The 20801-nt window shown below is 34.1% G+C and overlaps 1 protein-coding gene across 1 annotated transcript in view; it reads left to right on the top strand.

Moving 5' to 3' along the window:
* LOC112455689 (RNA-binding protein with multiple splicing 2) overlaps positions 1-20801 on the top strand; it is a 51774-nt gene that overhangs the window by 16302 nt on the left and 14671 nt on the right. Inside the window, exons 5-7 of the mRNA XM_025017782.1 lie at positions 6881-7014; positions 10562-10770; positions 16892-17096. Coding sequence (XP_024873550.1) covers positions 6881-7014; positions 10562-10770; positions 16892-17096 — 548 coding nt within the window. The remainder of the gene's footprint in view (positions 1-6880; positions 7015-10561; positions 10771-16891; positions 17097-20801) is intronic.

The raw sequence follows: 20801 nt of genomic DNA, 5'->3' as shown, positions 1-20801 counted from the left end.
AGTTATATATATACATGCTTTCTGGGTTGATAAATTTTGGAATTTGTTGCCAACACTTTCCAATCTCGTGGAATTATGTTTGACGAAACTTCCCTCTTCCATGTTTCGGGAAATAAAGCCTCGGCTTTGAGTTTATCTAAAGTAATTCGTTGCTTTTAAATCGAATTTAAATGTAAACAATATCTTGGAATAAATTTACGTATAGTAGCAGCATACCGGTGAATTAATCTTTAACGCGAAGAATCCGATTTTGAAAACAATAATACAAGTTACGGTAAAAATATAATTCTGACGTAGGTACATTGGATTTCATTTATAGTTATAGATGACATAAGAAAATTTTGGATCCTCCTTTTTAGATTCTCCACAAATTGAAACGGAGAAAGTATTATAATAAAAGCGTTTTATATTACTATGTTCATAAACTGTTTTATTTCTTAGAATATATAGGGATATGTTTAGATCAATGGTACAACAGTAACTTGGCACAGATTTCGTAATGACTTCAGTTACCATTCACTTTGCGCGGAATGCTCGTATCGATGATTAAATGTGACTCATATACGGGAAGTTTCTGCACTTTGATCATGCAAAAGCGACGAGCGAAAAAAATACAAACGCATGCCAGCTTTTTGTGGCGATTCTCAACTCTATTTGCATAAGCATTTTCTAACTGTGGTTTTAGAGCGATTACAATTGCAAATACTTCACTTACAGAATTATTTTGTGTGTATATTTAGTCGCGTATGTACGCACTGTTATATGATCTTTTTACTCTTATATTCTTAAAGAGAAATATTACATATTTACTTAAATTAGAAAATGTAATAAATAACAAGTATATAATTCTGAATTAATTATGAATAAATTTTATTTTAATAAAATTTGTATTTAAACTTTATTTTTAACTAAAGACGTACAATGTTCAGGTTCATAATTATAAACAATGTTTGCTTTCAATACTTTTGTCGAGGAAAAATCGATAAAAAATCGAAGAATCTGTTATTAAAGTATAATGCGATAGAGGTGTTGTAGGAAACTTTGTAAAGATTCTTCAGGGACCCTGTTCATCGCCGAAGTTTAGAACAAATTTTCAGTTGAGAGACACTGGCTTCTTGCATATCAAAAGTTACGTGAGACGCGCGCGGGCTCAATAAAATTTATGATCGCCACCTAAACTGTTTGCTGGTGAATTATGGAGGAGAATAATCGTAAGGAATAATCAGGTTAAATTGTATCTACACGACTGTTGGTGGTTGTTAATATCCGACGTTTTGTTGAATAGTCGCACGAACGGCTTTCGTATTTTTCTACGTAAAGTGCAATTAACGGACAAATTACAGAGTACCTAAAAATACCGATATATTTTTCAATGATTACAATTTTATTAGATGCAGAGTAATCACATTTTTCTTCTTGTTTTCTCCTTTTCTACTTCTCTTAGAGAAATTATTATCTAATATCTTTCACAATTGCGAAGTTTTAATATTGTTTCAGTTTCAATAATGTTCGTTGGAGAGATTACGATCGTGCAGTATAAAATACGACATCAACGAAATTAATGCAATAAATTCTCGTACTTGTTGTATTAAAGACCCAAGATTTGCGCGGCGTGGAAGACGCGCACGTTGATTGTACGCTCTGAAATTCATGGTCCATTTAACCGAGTTTTCCACGTTTGACCGTGCGTGCTCAGACATATTATGCATTATCTACGCGTGGAGGAATGCAGCCTGCATTTTCCCGCTGGAAAATGGTATGCTCGGTTGGCTTTTCGCACGCTGCATGCCGGAGCCCCCGCGCAATGTCGGCGCGATGTCGGTGGAGCCGCACCGCAATAGCGTTAGCGTTAACATAGATCCGCGCATATGTGCGTTATATTGAGTTCCATACGCGACGCCAAGAAGGTGTTGCAAGTATATAGGTTCGTGCGAAAGGCCACGCGCGTTGTTCACGTATAGTTCGCGAGGGTTGCGTGTGTCAACCACAAATGACGGCCTTATGAATCGATATAGAAATTGCGCGTTCTTTTAAAAAGGACTGCTCTTTCGTAGAAAACTTTTCCCCATCGGATACATACCTCATTTCTTATTTGCATATGAATGCGACACGTGCTCGAGAATAATTATCGACGTCTGTAAGTCCTACCTTTTCCGTGATCGACGACAATAAACAATTGCATCTAGCCGCGCCGGGAATTCTCATAATTGTATATTTGTTATACACGTTAATGCTCTTTTGAAATGGGTATAAATGTAGTTCTGAGAATCGTCCTACATGGAAACTGAGTCGGAGTTGATTTATATCGGATAATTCACTCAAGTTATTTATTTTGCGGAGTATATGGTTTATACCGCTGTTAGCATTACGAAGTTAATAACAAATATTTAAACAAGTTATTTATAGACTGATGTAAAATCTTATTTGCGTTTTCATTTTATTGTGCATTGAGTTTGCTAATTTCTTATTGTAAACATAGCATTAACCTCGATATATTGATTTGAATAATGAGATATAAAGAAAAACAGATCACACGATATATAATAATCAGCGATACAGCTGATTCCATAGAGCAATAAATAACACGAGAGACATATATAATACATATACTTTCAATATAAAACACATAAATATGAACACGATAATCAAGTGCGAGAGCGATATATTTATAAATTATAACAGACACTTAATATTTTACATCTATAATTTCTCTCTTATCGCTGTTATGTTATAGCAATTAAGAGTTTAATTTTTATATACAGATATAAATATTAACGCTGCAAGTTATTAATGACAAAATTTACGGATAGAAAAGAAAAGAATCTCCAATTTATTATTGCAATTATTAATTGAATGAGAAACATGTAAATACAATTCATATAAATTCTAAATACTGAAAAATACACATTAACTGCTAAAATAACAAGTAAAATTTTTGCACAATATGAAAACGGTGTAATGAGCTTTGTAAGATATATTCCTAAGGTTCGGATTAATCACTCGGTTATAACGCCTCACGAAGAAGAAACGCATTGTGCAAATGAATCTCCACTGTGCAATGATACGAGGTCACTCTATGAACACGCGAGAGGTGTTAAATGAAATGTTTCGCCGTAACTTTCATCAACAAGTGCACGAGAATTGGATCACTTCGAAGGAAGGCAATAAGACTGAAGAACGCAAGTCATCAAAATTATAAATCTATCATAATGGTTGTGAACAAGCTATTCTTACAATTGTATGTTCAAATCGCATTGTTATAAGAGAGCTTATGATCAAAATATGATCCAAACTCAAATAATATCATTTATGAATTAATTAAAAATATGTTATACAGTTTATATATGTAAACGTCTAATCAAGTTTTTTAAACGATCAATTAATACCTTATTATTCGATATATACAATATCTTTGTTATTATCAGTTTCATGGAGTTCAATTTAGGAATTAATGCGGGGAACGGAATATTATTTTTCATGAATATGTTTAATTGCGTAATAAAGTCTTTATAGTTAAATAAATTGGAAGGCAATGTGTTGTTTTCCAATTTATTGGATTCACTTGTCGTTTGTCGAAATAAATGGAAAAAAAATAAAAAAAAGTCTGATCGTCGACAATGGTGAAAGCTCTCTCCCTACCTAGACGGTACGCGTTTACTCGAGCCTGTGTGCTTCACCATGCGAATCGGAGGTCAGCCTAGAATCAATAAAGTGCACAGTCCTGGCAGGGACTAAAACACACCACCGAATGGCAGACATATATACACGTAAGGGCTTATGCAGTGGCTTCTGTTGGCGAACAATCACATTTTAATGAAAATAAAGCTTCTTTGCTCGAGGAAAGGGGGGAGGGGAGATATAAATCTCAGGAGATTTCATGGGATTTACAATAGTTGCTCAACTTTTAGAAAATTAAATTGTTGCATTTCTCTTGTTACATAAAAATGTTGGCTTGCAAAAGGAAACAATACGATCTTTGTGTTGCGGATACAATTAGTTTCCATGTATATACAATAGTATCATATTTTCCATGTATTTAGAATAGTAACATCTTTTAACGCAACTTAGAAATTAACTTGTAACAAAAATGTCCAAGAAGAGAGAGAGGAAGGAAAGAATTTTGATTAATTTGAATGTTTTGGTCAAAAATATTTTGTGACCCAATTATGCGGCTTTTCACAATTAAAGTTCTGATTATTTATCTTTTATTTTTGTTTGTGCTTTAAAATTCTTCACGAATAAATCGTTGATTAACCGATGATTTAATTGGGAATTATATAATTATATTAATAATATCAAAAATGATAAGTTACAATTTAATTTTTATTACCTATTTATAATTCAGGTTAACGTATAATTACAATTGACATGGAAATATTGAAAAATGCTATTAAAAATGATTTCGGTAAATTCAATTATGGAATTAAATTACAATTATATGAAGAGAGAGCCTTTGAATTATGTATTGCTATACATTATTTATTGTACGGATTGTTGAGATACGTTATTTCAACGATAAATCTTAGCTTAGTTGCAGACGTATTGATACATTAATATTTTCAAGATAAAAATACATCTATGCAAGATTGTAGTTGGCTTGTCATCGAAAGAAATAGATCATATGCTGTCTAGTTGATCGCACGGACATATGCAAGTGAGTGACGCAAGATTTTCGCGATGCTCGATCGCGATGCGTGGCGTATGAAAGAGCGTTTTGTTATACATTTGCCTCTGTGGCTCCGACAATTCATACAAGTAAAAAAATTGCGGAGTAATTGCGCGTTCGTGACGAAACGCGACAGAAAAGGCGCAGTTTCACATAGACGCAAACTTCGTGTTGACTTGTCGCTACTGTTTTTTTTTTCTTACAAATTTTACATTTGTAATAGCAATCACGTATGCGAGTGCCAACAAAAAGAGGAGAAAATAGCTAAAAAGAATATTCTGCAAGAATTCGCCAGCTTTTTTTTATCGTTTGACTCTCTCCATGACGGAGAAAAGTCGTGTATTTAGGTAGCGCCATTAAGCTGACACAACAAAAATCGCTCGGAAACTAGAATTAAATAATTAGAGGCTGAAATGTTTCGAGAAAGATAAACAATGTAAATATTATATGAATTGCGTAACGAGATCAGTGTCGCGAACGAAGTTGTAAATGAAGGTTCGCCGGCGCGTCGCTGAGAAGACGCTCGGTTTACCATTGTCACTGGCTCGTAACGCCTAATCATAAGTCCCTCTCCAGCGATTTACCGGCTTCCAAGAAGACCATTTTTTTCATGTCGTGCCGTCGGCGATTACGCTCGATGGCGCACTGTACTCTGCCATTACACCGCGAATAATCTGCGTCGTGGTGCTCCTTGGAGTGGCAATATTTGCGACATAAAGTTTCTAAATTTTACTTAAGTGGTAAATGAATTTTTACTAGTTATTTATAAATAAGTTTATTATATTTGTTCATAAATGAAAAACAAATAAATAAAAATAAAACATTACAAGAAGAAATACAAGTTTTTACATATAGCAAAATAAATGGTTGAAATTTTTTGTAATTTAAATAGCTCTGCTACATTAATTTAGTTATTTTAAATAAAAAATATAAAAATATATTTTTAAAGAATATATTTTCACGTAATCACTAAAGGATAAGAAATAATTATTTTACGAAACTCATATCGATTAATTCAATATATAAAATTGTGGTATTTATTAATTATATAATATCTATTGATGTATAGTAATTTATATATAGTCTTTTATAATTACCATTTGCGATATCCTAGTTGTAAAAGATAATCTTTAATACGTCTGAGCTTTTATCGATCTTTTTTTAATCTCATTGTCCAACTTTCGAAAATCCCTGTACCGTAATTATCGTTTCTATCTTCGTACGTCTTCGTAACTAAAGTAAAGAAAAGAAATCATGAATTGGACGTTATTGATTGCGTAATCACTAGTAAAATGTTGATTGAATTGCGTCCACTTTCCTTCGACCACGAGCAAATGGTGTAATGTTTTATCGTTTTTTTTTGCGTCAGATACATATCTAATCTCCATCGCGAATAGGACAAAATAATTTTGCGTTTTATTATAAAAAGTGCATTGAGTATCTCGACGATTACAATGCTAATAATCTGCGCAGCAAATTGCCGCGACCTTTCGGTGCGTTTCACCTCGAACCCGATACATTTTATGCGATATTTAAATAACTTGTTTTGACCGCGAGTAACACGGTTCTGTGACCTGTTAATAATGAATGTCATTAGTTTTGCTATAGCAAAGACTAATAGGCAGCTTTTACGTAAAAAACAGTGTATGCTGGTAAATGAAGAAATAGATCAATTTAAAATCAAATTTTTTATAAGAAGGAATGTAATAATGTTTCATGTATAAAAATAATGTTTAGCAAAACTTTACATGAAAGCTGCCCAAAAATATTGAAAGATTGATATAAATAATTATATATTGAACAGGATATCTACTGTATGTGTATGTAAAGATATCTACTGTGATATAAGCAAAATTTTAACCTTCCGATATATTTCTATTTCTAATAGAATTTCTAAAAATTTTTTTCATTTTTGTATTAAAAAATTTTAATTACAAATAATTTTATTAATTTTGTTAAAAGATACTTACACAAATATAGTCAACATTTAATAAATCTTTTTCTGCTAATACCTATTATTTTTATGTTGAAAAATGTCAGTGTATTAAATTAAAATATATTTATGATATATCCGATATGAAAAAGATAAAAATTTATCTCTGGCCAGTATTAGTAGATATCCTGACGAGCAAGAACGTGCGTGAAACGCGGTTCGCAACCGCGCATTTAATTACTCAGGGGAGCGACTCTATCTAATCCTGTGCTCTATTGCAGACCTAGGGAGTCCATTCTTCCCCGGTGGTCCTGAATTGTGGCATCATCCATTGGCGTATTCTACAGCCGGCGAATTACCGGGCACGCTGCAACATGCGACGCTGGTGCACCCGGCGTTACATCCTCAGGTCCCCGTACGTTCCTATCTTTGACTATCTGCAGACAAAGCTCTGGAGCCGCCGACGAGCGCCCCGATGCACGTTAGTGATACATGATCGTTATACTCGATTACTCTTACATGGTAACAAGGAGATTCATGAGGGTTCAAGGACCGAAAATGCTTTCGATCATGACTACCTTGAGCCCTCGACTCCTGGATTTTTTAGATTCTTGGGTGTTGAATTTTTTAGCGTTTTAATCCTTCGGTCTCTTTTTATAAACGCTTTAAATCGTCGAATTTCTTAGATTTTCGCGTAGACCTTTAGGTTTGTGAACCTTTAAATTTTTAGATTTTTGGAGAAAAAATATTTATTAAATATTTAGATTATTGCTTTAAAGGTTTTTATGCGAACTATGTATATAGGGTGCTTTATCATTATCGCATCTTGAATAATCAGTTTTAATAATTAATTTGATTTTTTGATGAATTTGAAGTAGACTTTTCCATCTTTAATCTTTGTAATACATTTTTAAATTATACAATTTTTAAAATAAACTTAAATGAAGATAAAATTCTGCTCTTTGCATGTTTAAAATTTCCCAATGTTATTTATTATTAATAGCCTATAATTTGAAATCTGTGTATTTGAGAAAAGATCGGTTGCAATTAGAGCAGAAAGCTCATCGTTAAAAATTGATGCGGTGATGATACCTGACTCTGTATAAACATTACATAAAACCAAAATAGCTTAACCGTAATGAATAATACTATGCGAATTATTATAAATAACATTTTTTCCGTATACGCGTGTAATATCATCAGTCAGCATATTCGAATGTTATGCTTTATATCGTCACAAAATCGATAGCGCAACTTGTCGTCGCACTGCGTGTCCTCACGTATTATGCAGAAATGTGCAGCCGTGTGGGTATATATCACGCTAGCTTCGAATCGCAGAGTTTCGAAGTTATTGCGATGTCTCCGTAGTTTGTCGCGACATGGATTAATTATGGTCGCCGTAGACGTTAATAAATCCATGGCTTACTTTTTCTTCAGTCTATCCGCATCGTACATATTTTTCCGCCGTTTTAATTTTACAAGCTGGGGAGTAGTATTCAAAACTTGGGGACATTATATGTTGACGATATCTACGGTTCGGGGTTATTTCATAGTTATTAATGAAGATAGATGATGAGTAAGGTACAACCATAAATAACTCCGATAAGCCACATGTTAGGTAATTAGCAGCATCTAATCTAAGGGTATATGGAAAGTTAAATGAAGAGATATATGTAAAGACATAGAAATAGGGGTATACATATACATTTTCCATATCAAAGTCTTCGTTATTTTTGGAATTCATCTTTTGTTTAAATATTTTAAAATCTGATGTAAGATTGAAAAGAGACACTGTTCTTCTATCTTAATACGGCTTTCGATACGACTAAAAATTTGTATCTATTAGTCTTATCTAATGAATACTTCAGGGAAAAGATTAATATTCAATGAAGCTCGAAGCTCGAAAAATCGGAAAGATTGTTCAGCGCGAGTATTATACCTTCAATTTTCTTTAAGATATTGGCGATGCCAATCCGGTGGTACCAATCCACGACTTTATTGATTTTTAATATCGCATAAGTCTGTGCCAGGTTTACGTGGATATCTGTCACGCATTAATGCCGACCCGTAACTTGCTCGTGAAACACACCTCTACCGATTTCTATGAAGACAAATAGCGGGACGATATATAGTCACGAATGTGGACGAACGTGATACAATCTCTACTTTATCGATCGCATTGCGTATGATATTATGAGTTGCTTTTATACTGTAATAAAAGATCAATATTATTTCGTTACGTGCCACAGCAAATTATGGATTAATCGAGAATGCGAGGATAAAGAATCGTGATACAATGTTATTGTGAATATATCTCGATACTTAGTGTTGAAAATTTATAAATTTTGAGAGAAATAGACAACTGAATTTTTTAATACTATTAATTGACATCCCGACATTTCTGGATTTCATATAAGTAAATAGCATTGCTCAAAATTATATTTGCTTGAATTTTGTGACTTTTTGAACTCTTATATTTTTAGGAGTGATATAATTTTCTATTTAAATAATCGAATACTTCGGGAGACATTTTATTATTTGATTATATTCTTGGGGGTTATCGTTTCATATAGTTAAGTTCTTAAATCTATAAATCATTCCTGCATCGTTCAATCTTAAAGTTTCTAATACTTAAGATTCTATAAGTTTGTGATTCTTCCTTCTTGTTTAATACTGATGCCGTTACAGAAGAAACTTCGCAAAAATCGTAAAAGTATACTGTTTTGTAAAATATAAACTAAATTCTTAAAAATAGTTTTACACGAGAAAAGTCAGATATATGAAACTGTTATTTTATGGCAGGATATCGATTTAGCAAAAGGATTATGTTGAGAAAGCTTTTGGAAGTAATGGAAATCAATTTTTTACAACTCACATACACACGTCAAATCTCGAACATAAAATATCTTTGTTACGAAAATTGAGAGCACTGTCGATATTCTTTGAATTTAGCCGCACGAGAGAGAAAATCTGTTGCATTGAACGTTTGATAAATCGAAGGCTCTCGAGCCCGGACTGCCGCGCTATTATTTCCTTTTTCTCCGTACGCATCTTGCCTTTAACGGAAGTAAAAAGGAAGCGAATCTCGAGATATCCACTTGAGGAATAACGAACCGAGAACCTGGTAGCAATAACGTCGGAACTTATTAAGTTGAATATCTTCTGCGATTCAACTCGATTAAATGCATTTTCGAACGACTTGACGAAACCGAGAATCGTTGGCGAGATTTATCATCGCTTTGATAAGTTAATAACGATACTCAATGCAAATGATTCAGAATCATTCCTTTCATGTTGATATATTTTACAGACATATTTGTATATATGTATGTATTAGATGAGAAATCTGCTGTGTTTCCTTGCGTTATATAATTCATTTCGATGCGATTGATTAGTCATATATCAATCATTATTTTAAATTTATCAATAAAAAGTATTGTGCCGGTAAAAATAACTTTGCTCTCAAGAGATTAAAAAAAAGTGCTTTGATCTGTGATTAGAAGTAATATGAGTTGACTATTTTGCATAGCAATTTGCAACATACAATTTAAGACCATTATTACAAAAAAGGTTTAATGTGGGCTTATAATTAACGCGAATATGTTCACGCAAGAAAAATGTTTAGAAGACATACTTAAATTCCAAAGGTTAGAACATACACATTGAAATTTCTCTTAGATTCTAATTCTTTGGATACCTGTTCGTTTTTCGCAATATTTTCGCGAATGGTACGCGCTGTTTCCTTCGATCGAGGAAGTATGTTCCCTATGTCGGGACGACCTTTAGACTTCAGTTTTTTTGCTGTCTGAAAAGGTGTAATTTTTTTTGTTGAAGGGACAAATAGTAGGGCTGGGAAAGACATGGCGGATTGACGCAAACGCGTCGATCTGTGCGAGCAAACCGACTACTCATGGCCGAGCGGAGCGAGTTGAGTGCATGACGGAATTATTTATATTTTCCAGGCGCCTATGTCCCTGCCGCATCCTACGACGTTGACGTCGATACACGCGTCGCTGCCTCATTTTTTACCGTCGCCGGCACTGGCGTCACCGGTCGGATCACCCTCATCACAGCCGAACATAGCCGTCAGCAATGCGCAGTGCTCCACCCTCTTCGTGGCAAACCTGGGCCAGTTCGTGTCCGAGCATGAGCTAAAGGACATCTTCAGCAGGTCAGACATCTCACCCATTTGCTTTTTATTTTCTTTAATCCATAGCCGTATGCGAGCGAATCGCATATGCTCGCTTATCGGTTGCGCTCGCTTATCGATTTATTATATTTATATATTCTATGGCAACCACATATGTGTGATTATCGCGATCCTATATAAGGACAGTTTTTAAAATGCATCAAGGTGCATTATTGCCGTGTGGCGAAGGTGTAGGAGTCGCGAGATAAATTTATAAAAATAGTACACCAGACAAAAGTTCCAGTGAAATATCTCAATTATACACAGTGATGAAATTAAATGTTTCTTATTATTATATACATATATTAAGACTTTTAACGGGATCTCAATTTACAGGCTGCAATACATAAAATGACATATAAAATATTATTTAAAGACCGCGTTCATTACAATAGATAATTTATTTTATTTTAACGCAAAATGTCAGAAGACACAAATATTAATCATAATTACAATGATAACGAAGATAATAGATTGCTCGAAAGAACATAGTCATGTTTATATGATGTGCATATGCTGGTAGTAAATGCGCGCCAATTGCGATACGGGTACCGATACACGTGGGTCTTATCAGTGCACCACGTGGTGGCGATATCACTATGTCGTGGTGTGTTCGAAACATTTGCTATTCTCGATGAATGAGCAACGGGAATACGGCGGCAAAAGCATTTCTGATATCTATGAATAAATTTTAAAATTGTTATACTTTTTAGTTTTCAATTTTTTAATAAAAAATTTTCGGATTTTTTAATATTTTATCTCTTTGACCTTTAGATTATTTTATCTAGTGGAAATCTTTAATAGAAAGATAAAAAAATCTCTCGATTCTTGGATCTTTGACTTATGAATTCTAGACTCGTTAAATCTGTAATGAATCTAACAATTAGATTTGTTAATACATATACTTAAATAAAAAAATCCTGTAATTACAACAATTTTTAAATTAAAACCAAACTTACGTGAATAAATACCAGATAAACTGAAGATCGGTAGTTTTGTGTTTAAAGAAGTACCTTGTTGTGTGCATTGTTAATGATTTACGTCGTCATATAGTTATATAACTTTAGCAAGGATGTATGCGTCCAAGGATTTCTTGCATTGGACAAAAAACGCCGATAGAGATCGCGAGCATGGCGTCAAAAGCGTATAATATATGCAATCCTTATCGTTCCTGACGCTTGAAAAATTTGCAATATACTTATTATTAATTATTACATTATTGTTCTGATTGGCATATATCACAGGACGGGAACTTTCGGGTCATAAAGAATGTAAAACGCAAAATCGTAATTAAACATGGTGACCCGTTAATTGCGGACGGAGATATTCGCAATTAGACTGCTCGCTTAAGTGTCAGCTATCCAACAAGCGGTAAAGTTAAAATATGTTATCCGGCCGGGCATTACACAGTTGCGCTCGCGTAATAAATTATTTTCATGTACCCCGCCATGCGGAACCTTCCCACGATCCTGAGCACGCCTCCAGTACGTCGTGAATCATTGAGTCGAGAATTACGAACTCTTTCGATATGTTCTACGCTAAATCGGTTAAACCGCGGTTAATATCCGCCGTTTCGTACATACATAAGTTTCTACGTAGGAATAGGAATAACTGTGAGATCTGGTAAAAAGACATTTATTTATCTTTGATTAATGCTGCGAACCTCGATCACGTATTTGCAGTCGCGGGATTATAATAATTGCCGGTAACAAGAGAAAGTTACGTGAATTAATTTTTGTACGTTGCACTGCGAAATTATATGAAACTGCTAGAATACTTGGATACTTTTTGTTTAATAGAATATTTGGAGTAGTTGTTTTGGGGTAATTCTGATATCGATTACTATGGTGGCTATTTAAAAAAGCACAAAAAAAAGAGAGACGAAGTTTAATAGTTGCATTGTAAAAAATTATGAGATGTGATATATTTCATATTTTTATACAGTTCATAATTTGCACATTATAAACTCAGAAATTCAAGGATTTAAATATTAACAGTGTAAAATTATATTTACCCAACTTCTAAAAATATATAATTACAGAAAGAGAAGATATCTATATATATAGGGTCGGTACGAAAGTAATGCTTCCTAATTTTTTCTTTCAAATCTGACGCCATAGAAAATTTTGCGTTTGACTGATTGTGAGTTGTTACTTGAAGTCTCTAGTTGCACTATGTTGAGTGGTGTTGCGATCATTTACGTGAGTGTGTCACACGAGCAGTTCGAACTGGTGTTATGTTTCAGATATGCATAACAGACAAGGACGGTGGTCGAATTTCTTATCGTGGAAGAAGTGAGTTCCAATGGCTGCGTTCAGCGGAGAAAGCAGTTCAATGAGCGCTCAATGATTCTTTATTACAATTGGTTTCTACACTTGGATCCAGGGAAGAACTAAAGGCAAGATTCAATCATTTAAAAAAATCACTGATCGCTCGTTGAGTTGCCCTTTCTGCTCAACGCAGCCATTGAAATTCATTCGCGTCTCAGAAATGTTTATGATATAACATCATTTCTGAAATGCGAATGGATTTCAATAGGACTCACTTCTTCCACGGTAAGAAATTCAATTACCGCCCTTGTCTATTAAACATATCTGAAACACACATCAGTTTGAACTGTTCGTGTGACACACTAACGTAACTGACGTAACCACTCAACCACTCAACATAGTACAACTAGAGATTTCAAGTATCAATTCAGTGAAACGCAAAATTTTCTATGGCGTCAGATTCAAAAGAAAAAAATTAGGAGGCATTATTTTTTATCCGTACGTATATTGTATATATGTATATATATATATTATTTGGAAATTTATGCACAAATATATTCGTTGATTCGAGAAAAAAATAAAAATTTAAAAATAAAATAATTCTTTTCGATAATTATAATTCTTTCGATGATAAAAGTGTTTAAGTAAAAACTAAAATATATATATATTTTATTTAGTTTAAGATAATTCAATAGCAAGAATCTAGAAGAAAATGTTTTGACTTTTTTTCCGCGTGATTGCCGAATAATATACACACAAGATGAAATTGTGCAAGTTGAAACTTGCACATTGCTTCCTCATAGTTATTAAGTGTGCAAGTTGATGAAGCATTATTTTTTTCAATGTATAATTTTCAGTATTTATTTGTGTTGGCTTCCTCATAGAGGAAGCTTTGTGTGCGAAGGTTTCTACTTAAACACTTAAAAACTCTAATCAAGCAATGTGCAGGTTTCTACTCGCACACCTAACTCTTTAAAAACTTAACCTCTTTAAAAATTTCAACCAGGTATCTAAAAAATTGTAGAAGTAGATGCGTGTACAAAAAATCCGTACACACACACACACACACACACACATACATACATACTTCCGGACATTTTTTACTAATACGATTTTTCGAGATAAAACCGAAGCTATCAAATATGAACATTTTAACTCGATTTCAATTATTATATAAATTAGAAACTGTATGTATAATTCTCCGAAATTTCAAATGTGTGTAACACGAGATCTAATCAATCAAATTTTAATGAATTATATATGAAATAGGGGTAGAAAAAACTCAAAAATATAATAGAGTTAAAAATAGATCGCTATCTCAAATATTGAGAAAGATGCAGCGTAAAACACATTTTTCAAAAAAATGAAAATCTGCATAAAATCTATACCGTTTTATGGATTTTAATAAAATTTGAGGAGGACATACTTTCTATGATACTCTATTTGTGTGCCAAATTTCAACCCGGTATCTAAAAAATTGTAGAAGTAGATGCGTGTACAAAAAATCCGTACACACACACACACACACACACATACATACATACTTCCGGACATTTTTTACTAATACGATTTTTCGACATTTTAGAACATTCTAAACCTATTTCCATCAAAATCTCGAAAAAAAATTTTTTCACCATCACAAAGCTTCCTCTATGAGGAAGCAATATACATATTAGCTATTATGTCTAATAAATCTTAAATTTGTCAATTGTATTTTGTTAAGGAAAGCATATCGTATAAAAAAATTTATTAAATTTATATTATTATTTAAATGATACTACCACAGTTTACAATAAGTTCTTTTTATTTTTCCTGTATGTTTAAAAAATCATACTATTATTATTTAAACACTACTTTTTCTTATTATAATATTTACTTTTCAAACATTAGTTATAGAATTTGCAGTTAATCGATATTCGAAATAGAAAATTCTCACAAGATATTAAGAATCGCTAGTACAACAATTTCATTGAGACACAGTGTACGAATAGCGATCCAGAAGACGCGATCTACTCTTTCGAGTTTCGCCGTTGACGGAAGTCTGCGTGCGACTGTCTCGTAAGTTCCGCCGTCAATAGAGAAGCTCTTCCTCCCCCCGTATAATTAGCCCGCGAAATCTCATTATCCCGCAAACCCCAGAGTTCTGCAGTATGAATTCGTAAGTGAGTGCCTGAGTTAATTACACGCGTTTGCACGTGCGAGAGGCGCGCTGCGCATTCTGCAATTTTCGGTAGCTCACAGGAGTATTCGACGGAATTTCGTCGTCGACGACGTGAATACATTCCGCTCGTCGCATGTAATTCATCCGTTGTTCTTGCACGGGTAATTATTTCGCGTTAATAAGCTTGAGAAAAAGCACATTTGTCGAAGACAAAAAAGACAAAAGAATTTTGCAATCTTGCGCAAATATTTTGGATTATAGAATGTGCATAAGGTTATTTAAAAATATTTTTTCTATAATGTAAGATTTAATTTCTTTTTCTTTTTATAAAATATGAAATCTAGCATGTTTCAGAAACCCGAATCTTAATTAATCGTTATATAATTACTGAAATATTTATTAATTTTAAATTTTGAAAAATCTCAGGAAGCAAACACCTTTCTCTAATTTTTTTTCTTAAAAATAGGTTTTAAATTAATTAAAGAATATATTGTAGATATCAAAAAGGGGAGATATTTAATATCGACTCTAGAATTATACAAGTCTCTGGATCCATGAATTTGTGAGCTTATATGTGCGTTCTCGTAGATTTTTGTGCATTAATCAGTTTGTAGATCTTCAAATTTATTAGAGTTTGGGTTTATATTTATTTAGTTTATTCTGGTTGAGATTTGTAAACAAGCAAATTAAATCGATGACCATAGTAATCGAAAGATAACAAACAACCGACAAAACATCAAGTATATCTCCACTTAAATTTAATCGTCGTGCCGAGGGCGCGATGATAATCGAAATTGTGCAAGTCCGTCGTGAACGCTGAAAGCTTTGTACTAACAGCACCGCCTCCAAACATCACTGACATCCGCTAATCATTTGCCACCGTCGTAGATTGTAGGCATATAGGACGCACCTGTACTAGTACCCGTACCATGCGACCAGTGCCGTTTACTAATTGTCGGTGTGCTGAACGGGTTTGCACGGAGGGTAATGTCCCTATATCGCGAACATAATCGGCTAATCGCGGATTTGCGAATGCACTGTGAACCTAATACGAAACGATTAAAATGGAAGGAACAATATATATGGTGTAAAATAGAAAGAAAAATATAATATAATTTTACTATAACAATCTCATTGTTTGTTATAAAATGAACAGTATAACAATGAGTGATGATTACGAGAATCTATTTTACATAGATATGCTTCTGTTGATAATTTTTCAAATATTTGATCACATTTTTAAAAATAATTTCAATTATTTCTGCGATATTTCTTATATTTAAGAAAGATTTTGCAAAATAATAATTGTACAGATTACTTTATTATTTAATTTTAATAATTTTCTCTTTTTACATACAATTATACATATATGCATTGTATGTATGTAATTATCTCTGTACATGTTAAATTCCCCCAAAATAATTTGCGCACATACATGCTAAGGTAAATAATTCACAGCATTTAACGATCTAAATTCGATCCTGAGTTTGTGTCGCATCCCCTCCGTGTAATCACCCCATGTCGGCACCGCCTGACACCATCGACACCATTAATGACAACCAAGCAGTAACCAAGACCCCCGCCAAAACCCTTCTAAACTTCCCCTTTACCAAAGTACTGTCTTTACGACTAACTAGAGCACGTATTGTACGCTTCTCTTATTTGTGCACAGTTTTCCTGGTTTCTCCCGGCTTCGTATGCACACGAAGGGAGGCTCGCCAGTGGCCTTTGTCGAATATCAAGACGTTCGCTACGCGGCCCAGGCGATGGCCACTCTCCAAGGATCCTTTCTCCTCTCCTCCGACCGGGGAGCGATACGAATCGAATATGCAAAGTCAAAAATGGCCGAGGTGGGCTTTACAAATCTCTGGATCGAAGTAGGTTTCACTTTATGCTACGATAGACCGCTGCAAAGGACGCGGGGGGGCGGCTCTATTTGAAATAGGCGAGCTTTCGTATAAGGTATTCGCGAGCTCGAAACCCTCGGTGTTTATTCTCGTGGTATAATTCATAAGGCGAAGATGGTCTTCGAGAGATCCGAGAAAGATCTTAGCGCGCGCGAGGATTTTAGCGAGGGCGTTTTTCGCGCACTTTGCACATGCTGAGAGCCTCGACGAGAGTATTTGTTGCGGTCAAGCCTGGAGCTTGCGTACCTTCGAATACCCAGCGGTCTCGCTTATGCGCCCAAGTCCTTAACACATAAGTGTTTACTGTGATCTAGCACGAGACTTTTGCACATATACGAGGCTCTGGGTGGTCCGCCCTACGGTAGAGCCGCCTCCGCGAAAATGCGATCAACGGCGAATACGTAGGGCTGTGCTTTCGTGACATTTTATATTCTCTTATTTGCATTCGGCGCTAATAATAATTATTATTATACTCCAAGATTCAAAATACTTTATTAGAGAAAGATGCTTTATAATGTTTAGTTATATATGGAAAATACGAATATAATTCTGATATTCTACTCAACGAATATTTTGGTGAGACGTGAAGATGATATGAGAGAGGGAAAATTGAGTTTTAACAATTCTCCTTCAAAACTGCAATTCATAGTCTTCGTAATATAATAAAATTAGGAATTTATAAAGAAAACATTAATTTAATTTGAAAACATATATATAATGTTACAAATAAATTATGATTTAAAACACAAATATCAAGTTTAAATAATCAATCTTTAAAAAAAAAAATTATTTTAGAGCAATGTTTTATTGGAACTCTTTGGAAAGTACAGCTGTGCGTTTTCGTCTAGGGATCGAAACCGATATGATCTCGATGAGTTTACGTATATTGATGCTATAGATGTAGAAAAATGACTGTAATATTTATAAAACCGCAGAAATGGCACATTTTTCTACGTCCATATCATCGAAGCTGACGTCATCGAAATGATATCGATTTCGAATCTTTACTTTTGTCGCCGACACCGAAATGCATTGGGCCCAGTGGATCCTGGATCCAATTATTCGGTCATTATTCGATCTAACTCACGCGGTTTTGCCCTCGAAAGCGTTCGTGCCTCGAGGCGCCAGACAGGCCGTCACTTTGAAGGCCAATTAAATCTGGTCGAAAGTCCGACGACGGCTGTCCCGTCGAGGACTCGTATCCGAGCAGTAGATGCACTCTCGTGCGTTGGTGCCAATTGTCAATTATCCGTCATTAATCGCCTACCGATCATGTGAAAGCCGGCGAATCTGCCCGTCTTTCTTTCTTTTTTTTTTCTTTTTCTCTTTATCTCTCTATTGCTCGATTGAGATATATATGTTCCCATTTCTGCGATCGGAACGTATAATTTTCTTTATCTGTTTTGTATTATTTTTTCCTTTTTTTTATGATTTTCCCTTTTTCAAATTTTTGCACGATTTCAAACAGAGGCCAAATTATAATTTCGAAGAGTTCAGATTTCGATGTTAGGGACAGGCAAAAGTGATCTCGATATCTCTATTTCTGACGGATGGGAAAGAATGGCGATACTTGGCAAGGTAAATTTTATTGTAGCATTGAAAATTGAACTCATCCACATTATATGGTTTCAATCCTAGATTCTAAGTTCTCTCTTTTTCCTGTTGTATTCCCCTCGTGTTCCTTCTTTATTGATGCCTGTTTGTCGATTCGCTCGTTTTTACGGTGTAATTTCCTTCATACGAGATCCCTTCCCTTCCTGTGTATGTTTATTTCCGCTGTATCAAATCTATCTTTGTTTTACTATACCATATAGATATGATGAGCACTATGCACCATCCTGTAGCAACTAATCGGCTGTAGTAATGCTTGGGGAAAGATTGGCTGTATAAAATATTAGAATCAATTTTAGTGATTGAAATTACTTTTTTATTATTGATTAGAGATTTGTGATAATGAAATATTTTATTTTTTCTTTGTTACATATTGGATGTGATACATTTTGTACATATTTTAAGATTTTATTTAAGATTTTATGCAATCATTTTCTATTTCTTACAACGTCGGGAGAAATGTATATATTTTTTAAAAATGTTTGTATAAAAAATATTTAATATGTATAAAAACAAAGGTTGATATGTTAACGTTCATTTTATTTTTCGATTTAACTTTGATCAGTTTGAGCAAAATGAATTTCAAGAATTGCAACAACAGTTCATATAAAGTAAAAAAGAGGAAAGTCAGACAAAACGATGATTCTGAGGTTCCGCTTTTAATCAAGACCGTATTTCCGCCGATGAAGGAAGATTTGTCGGACATTTAAGGATCGATCCCACTTACGTAATTTAAGGGCTGAACCAAGTTCAACTCACAGGTTATCCAACCACTAAAAGGATTGAACTAATTAATTAGCTAAGTAATTAAACTGCGTTAAATGAGGCTGGCGGAGTTGTTCGTTTGGCTGAAATATGGTAGTAATATTTCGGCAAATCTCATAACAACCATAATATTATTTACGTGTGATATTCGATATGCATAACTGCAGACACGTCAAGAAAAAGTTTGCATCATTTTTAAGTTAAAAATAGAGGATAATAACCGTGCATGTGAAAGTTAGAAGAATGTAAGAATCTAAGCAAGAATGCAAGTTTTTTTAAATCGGAAAATTTACGTAACTATATGTAAGATCCAATTGAATCGTAAAAATAAGCTTATAAGCTTATTATTTTCATGATTTGCCTTTTCCTTAACTTCTTTGACCTTTTGTCGAAAAGAGAAAATGAACTAATCGATAAACTAAAGATTTGACTATATACACAATATTAGAACAATTGGTTCTTACAGATTTGAAGAATCGGAACAGATCTAGAAGGGATATGGATTTAAAGCTACTGATGCATTTTTTAAATATGTAGAAGACTGAGAAATAGAAATGAAGGACTTGGCAATCCGTTCGAAACGTCCAAAAATGGAATCGCGTCGCGATAAAAGTGTGTCACCAAAAATTGATCGGACGCTATAAAAGAGCGCTTCGGATCGCTCGACCTTACCCTTTAAAATCAATGGATCGATATCGTTCGCTCGCAGTTTGCGATTCTGTAGCAACTTGTTTATTTATACGTGATGCCGAAAAGTTGCGATTGGTCACGCTATAAACGAAGCTGCGGCTACGGATCGACCTCCCCATTTTCGAATTAAACGATCGATACGGTTCGCTTGGGGCTGGGCACGGCCGAACACGTCATCGTTAATTCACGTCGTTTTATAAAGACGTCTGGCACCGCAACATTCACCTCGTGGAATACTCGATGAATTAAAACTCTTGCCCTTTCCGCAAACATTTAATCCTATGAATATTTCCTCTTCCTCTGTCCTTATTGCATGTGTATATCAGAAAAGAAAAAAAATATTTTGCTTTTAATAGATGAAGGAGAACCTTTTTATATAATTGTTGAGAGAGAGAGAGAGAGAGAGAGAGAGAGAGAGAGAGAGAGAGACCCAGGACTTAAATTGTTGAATAGTCGAGATTTTAATTTTTCGCTTCTGTAGGAGAAAACTTTCTAGATTTTTATGTTTATGAAATTTGTTTGCGTTGATTTGTTTCACTGAATTTCCAAGATTTTCTCACTTTCTGAATTTCTAAATTCTCTAATTTCTTTTTATGTAAATACTGAAAA

The sequence above is a fragment of the Temnothorax curvispinosus genome, unplaced genomic scaffold (assembly GCF_003070985.1).
Source record: "Temnothorax curvispinosus isolate PA1 unplaced genomic scaffold, ASM307098v1 QBEX01006321.1, whole genome shotgun sequence".
Lineage (NCBI taxonomy): Eukaryota > Metazoa > Arthropoda > Insecta > Hymenoptera > Formicidae > Temnothorax > Temnothorax curvispinosus.
The sequence above is the reverse complement of the archived record's forward strand: the minus strand, read 5'-3'. Positions and strand labels throughout refer to the sequence as shown.